The 5347-nt window shown below is 36.4% G+C and overlaps 1 protein-coding gene across 2 annotated transcripts; it reads right to left on the reverse strand.

Annotated features, from left to right (window-relative positions):
- Positions 1-1005: 1005 nt before the first annotated feature.
- LOC107808755 (universal stress protein PHOS34) lies at positions 1006-4571 on the reverse strand. 2 transcript variants are annotated; one of them, XM_016633322.2, is made up of 3 exons: positions 3707-4571; positions 3035-3121; positions 1006-1279 (listed from the first exon to the last, which is right to left on the reverse strand). In XM_016633322.2, exons 1-2 carry the CDS (start codon positions 4422-4424, stop codon positions 3078-3080), a joined length of 762 nt encoding a protein of 253 aa, XP_016488808.1. In that variant the 5' UTR covers positions 4425-4571; the 3' UTR covers positions 1006-1279; positions 3035-3077. The 2 variants fall into 2 exon arrangements, with proteins under 2 accessions (XP_016488808.1, XP_016488807.1); XM_016633321.2 differs by having other exon boundaries at positions 3035-3124.
- Positions 4572-5347: the final 776 nt, after the last annotated feature.

Below are 5347 nucleotides of genomic sequence, written 5' to 3' on the forward strand. Positions count from 1 at the left end.
TACTGAATAATTCCACCCCACTAAGACTTTTTTTGATTTCCCACCCGCGTAGGACCCCATTCCAAGGAAAACGCTCCCTACCAAAAAAAATTTCATATCCAAAACTCGAAATCGAGACTTCTTGTTAAGGGAAGAGCAGCCCCATTTTTTATGGTACCCACTAAGACTTATGCAAATAGAGAAAATCACCTAATATTTTTTGTCCTTAATCTTCAAGATTTGCATTCAGTTCATGGAGTACTCGGCGATACCCTTGAATAAAGGGAAGTACATTCTAGTGAAACAAGTCAAAGGTTGTATTATCTATATTTGGCTTCTTTTTTAAATTGTATGTAACACTATTTGTAACGTGTCAATTTTGAGTCTCTATCACTTACAAATCGCTCTAAGGACTTCATCCAGTTATGTTAGCCCCTTGTTGAATAAAGGAAGCATCAAATCACTCATTCTTGTATATTAACATTCTTCCCAACAAACAAAAGATATAACACATAAACATCTCACAAGCCAAAGATGTATTCAACTTATCATCTTATATGACTCAGAATGTGATTGTCAGATGGCAAATTTATGCCTATCTTCTGAAACATCAAGTTTCCATGATTCCATCTAGCTCATAACAGGTTAAATTCTACCAAATTAGCTAGTCAAACAAGTCCATTTTCAGGTATGCATTGCCTTCATAAACCACGAAAAAGGAAAAGGGACACTAGTAACAACTGTTCTAGGCAACATCCAAGTGCAGCTATGGTCTAGAGATATTAACCCATCGCAGCCGAAGAAAGGCAACAAATACAGGGCAGTGGTCTAGGATAAGGGAAAAGGCAGAAAACATGAAATTGATGACTAAAATGATTTCTCATCCATGCTTATCAGTATTTGCTTGTCATCATAGTAGATAAAAGTAAAAGTGGGACTACCAATAGACTACATCAATACTAACAAGAAAATTTTAATGCATATCTAACTAAGCTTGAGGACGTGCTAACAACAGGAACATAGAAATTAAGTCTTAAAAGTTCAAGTAGTTTAGATTTCACCAGAAAGTCATTAATGACAAAAAGGCACACATTAAGTGAAACCGTACGAAGACGACAACCTCAAGAGAAGATGACAAGATCATCTAGCCAACTGTGACAAGGTGAAGATGAGAGAGAGGAGCAACCACAATTCAGTTACAGAAGATGACTCCAGATATAACAAAAGACCAAGTGGTTCTCACAAGTCGCTCAAGTTTTGTGCAGCAAAAGGAATGTTCATCGCAACTTCTGCTCGGAATCTGTCACCAAAGAAGCAGGTATATCAACGTCTTAGCAAACAAACAGAAAACTATCAGTAATCATAGAGTCAATAGACAACAGAGTTGGTGATGAAAAGGCTTCAAAGGTTATCTGCACATCAGAGCGTACATATCAATTGCATAAAAAATATAAGGGCATACAAGAACTTGGTTCGACTGGTTTGCAACTCTCTGCATGGCAATCTGCACAGATCAAACCCATGTCCTTGATCCTAAGCAGGATGTTACACTTACCGGGAAAATCAATGTCAAAGATATTTTTTTAAACAGTCGAGCTAAGAGAACGCATCTCTGTCTCTAAATGTTAAAATATGGATATAATAGTGACTCTAAGTTGTATGTACATGTTAAAGTCGGTGAAATAATTTTCTTGTTGTTATAATGAAGGGAGATACAAATGCCTCTTTGTCACTTATGTTTCAAAGTTCAATTTTTATGTTTCGGTAGTCATAACTATTTTTAGGAAAAGTTCACTGAAAAGAAAAACTTCTATTGTTACCGATCAAAAAAAGATTCTATTTTTTCTCCGAAACACAAGGTATGCAATTTTGTTTTCAGGAAGGGAAAAGGAGGTTATCCAATATTTTGAAGAAACTGTCATTTTCTAACTAAACCATGAAGAGACTCTATCAACCAACAATGGTCTTAGCAATCATCAATTAACAGACTATTAAACAATTTGGATGCATATTGCTCGGGACCTCTAATTTATAGATATAACGGATAATGCATGAACCTCCTACAAGAGCAGAACAAATGGCATGAAAATTGTCAAAAGGTGATTTTTCTTCAGGGAAGAAAAGAAGCTCCTCATTCTGGCAAAGAACATTATCAGTGGACCAATAACTGAAAATACCAGACAGAAAGAGATGTTGCATCCTTCCCACTAGTATTCTCCTCCCAACATCTTTTGCAATGTGTCCTCCAATAAAGAACAGTGGATAGAGAAATGATTCATCTATGTAATCTTTAGTGAAATGACAAAGTTGATTTGACATCACCCACAGCTCTACAAATTCAAATATAGTGGCCATGCAAACAAGTGTCTGCTTGCATACACATTAAACCACCAATCCATACGGCAAAATCAAGCTTAGGCCAAGACTACAAGAATTCAATAAGGTCTGGAGTTCAAATATTGGAAAGTCAAATCAAATTGACTCTAGAATAAACCGTGGTTTCCTTTGTCAAAGTTGTTATTTCAACATCACACACCTGCTTTATTTTCCCCCCATTTTCACAACCAAAGACAGTTATCACAAAATTAAATCTTCCTAAAATCTGTTATGGAATTCATGTTTACAATTGTCATCCATTAACCCAAGGAAGAATTAGGCTTAGAGGTAAAAAGTGCGGAGCACACAAGCCAGTCCTAACAAATCTTTTCATTAAAATGTTAAGCTCAAAAGCAGCCTGTAGTGGTGCCAAATTAACTTAATACACTAGGTTTTCTTTTTAACAAGAAGAAACAATAATCTGAATTCATCTTATCAAAAGTCCACTCACAAACTTCATTAAAGAGTCAAAACTTAACAAGAACCCCATTGATCTCATACAGCAGGAGATAGCTCGTACAGTGAATCATGCCATAAGTTCTACTCTAAGCAATACAAGTACAATTTGTAAGTTATGCGAGCAACAAAAGTACAACGTTTCATATTTTAAAGTAAGTAATTTAAAATGAAAGAAGAGAAGTGATATTCACTGTGAAAATAAAAGTAACAAGCAATGTACCTTTCGCTTATTGCCTCTTCAAAGGATCTTAAACAACCTTAAGTCAATTATCCGTTTTCGAGCCTTTTCCTATGGCTGGTTGCGATCCTGCTTCATGGAGTTAGACAATTTAAAATAGAGTAGCCTCAAGATTCAGCACACATGAGTGAGCATTGCAATAATAAGTTTTATTGAGGATTCTTTTGTCCAAGTTCTCGTTTCAAGATTAGGCATTTGTTTTAGTTAATCCAAAACAATGCTCACATTTCATTACCTTTAAAGCCCGTGTTCTTACATATTGTTGCCAATGTAGTAGTTATAAAAATTTACAGGTTTCTCACACTTTGCGGGACAAAATCATATGCATACACTGTAAAAGGCATTGCATTAATGCAGCTATTATGGGGAGTAATCCACCCAGTTTTACTCTCTTATCATTTTATTTGCTATAAAGCATCACCAAGTGTCAGAATTGGCAGCAGTATACCAAATTAAATTTTACATTATAAAATATGAAAGATCTTTCATTCAATGAGGAAACGCACAAACTGATAACCAGTAGCAGAAGTTGCATAAATTTAATCAACACAAAATCCACTTTCCTCTTTCACGCAAAGATTTGAAAGTAACTGAAAGAATATTAGTATAAGGAGCTACGAACCAACAGTTACATCAGTTTTTTTTGCAACATACCTTGGCGATCATCAGAAGCATCATGATACTCGGTTTCCTCCTCATTTTCTTTTGCCGCAGACGCCACAGAAACTACCGGCTTACGAGCAGCATTTCCACCATCCTTCTCATCAGGATACCTCACAACTACAACAGGACAAACACAATGCCTAACACAGTAATCACTAACACTTCCAAGCCTCCCATCATTTCCTCTCTTCGTTGCCCCAAATCCTCGACTACCCATAATAACTGCACTCAATCCTAGCCTCTCAACCTCAAGACAAAGCCTCTCTTTCATATCATGATCTTTCACAATATGAATTTTGTACGGAATTTGTGCATCAACAAGCGGCTGAGCCAAAGCAGAAGATTTAGTGGCAGTAAAATTATCGAAATCATCTTCAAGCTTCCGGTGAGACTCTACGTTATCGGGATCGATAATGGAGAGATCAACAGAACCCCAATCAGCACCATAGAGGACGGAGGTAGGGCGGACGTGAAGAAGGATAACGGCGTCACCAGGACGGAGGTAGTGGTGGACAGCCCATTTAACGGCGAAGGCGGATTCGTCACTGAGATCAACGGCGATTCCGATTTTGCGTTGTGCACCGGCAGTGGGGGTCTCTGTGGCGGATGGAGTGGTAGGTGGTGGAAAACGCGGCGATGAACATTTGACCTTGATGTTCGCGAGGTTTGGGATGTCGGAATCCGCCGTGTGCGGTGGTTGTTTCTGCATTTCAAAGCTAGGGTTAGGGTTTTAAGTCACAATTGAGTTAATTTTTTTTGTTCTTTCTGGTTTCGTTGACCGCTTTGTGCTAGCGTCTGCCTTTGATAACGGTGATAACTAACAAAAAAACGAGAAACAAACACTTTTTCGTTTTTTTACCGCTTGTGATCGGTTTAAAATTTTGTACGTACGCAGAAACGACCTAGTAATCAATATTTTATGGCATTTCGGAGTTATGTAATACGAATTTATGATTAATATATTTTTTTATATTATTTTTTCTGATCCATAATAAGTGATGAATTTGCTTTAGGCACGTTCATTAACAAAATAATAAATTCTAAACAAAAATAGTTAGTGTGACTAAACTACCCTTAATTAAATATTGCAACATAGTTAATGTGAGGAGTAAAAAATTTTTTAGCGATACGTACATAAATGTAATTTTGGAAAAACAAATTGAATTTTTTCTTGATTATATAAATGAATACTTATTTTGGACCAAAATAAAAAAGCAAATTAGTCACTTATTGTGGACCGTAGGGAGTAGTACATGATGTCTTCTTGAGCCGAGGGTCTTTCGAAAATAAAATCTTTACTCCCTCGGATAGGGGTAAGATTTGCGTACACACTATTCTCCTTAGACCTTACTAGTAAGATTTTAATGGATCGTTATTGTTGTATTAATACATGATGATTTTGTAAAAAAAATTTGACGGGCTCCAATTGGTCTGAAATGTTGTAGGTCTGTAGAAAACAGCCTAGTGACCAATACTCATTGCTTCCCCATGGTTTTCGGATTCATTTTATAACGTTTCGTGGTCATGCAATATTAATTTATGATTACATCCACTTTTTTGTTTGTAATAATATATGCTGATTTTGTAGAATACTATTGACAGGCTCCTTAGCCTGAAATTTTATAGGTCCAT

The sequence above is a fragment of the Nicotiana tabacum genome, chromosome 1, assembly GCF_000715075.1.
Source record: "Nicotiana tabacum cultivar K326 chromosome 1, ASM71507v2, whole genome shotgun sequence".
In the NCBI taxonomy this organism is placed as follows: Eukaryota; Viridiplantae; Streptophyta; class Magnoliopsida; order Solanales; family Solanaceae; genus Nicotiana; species Nicotiana tabacum.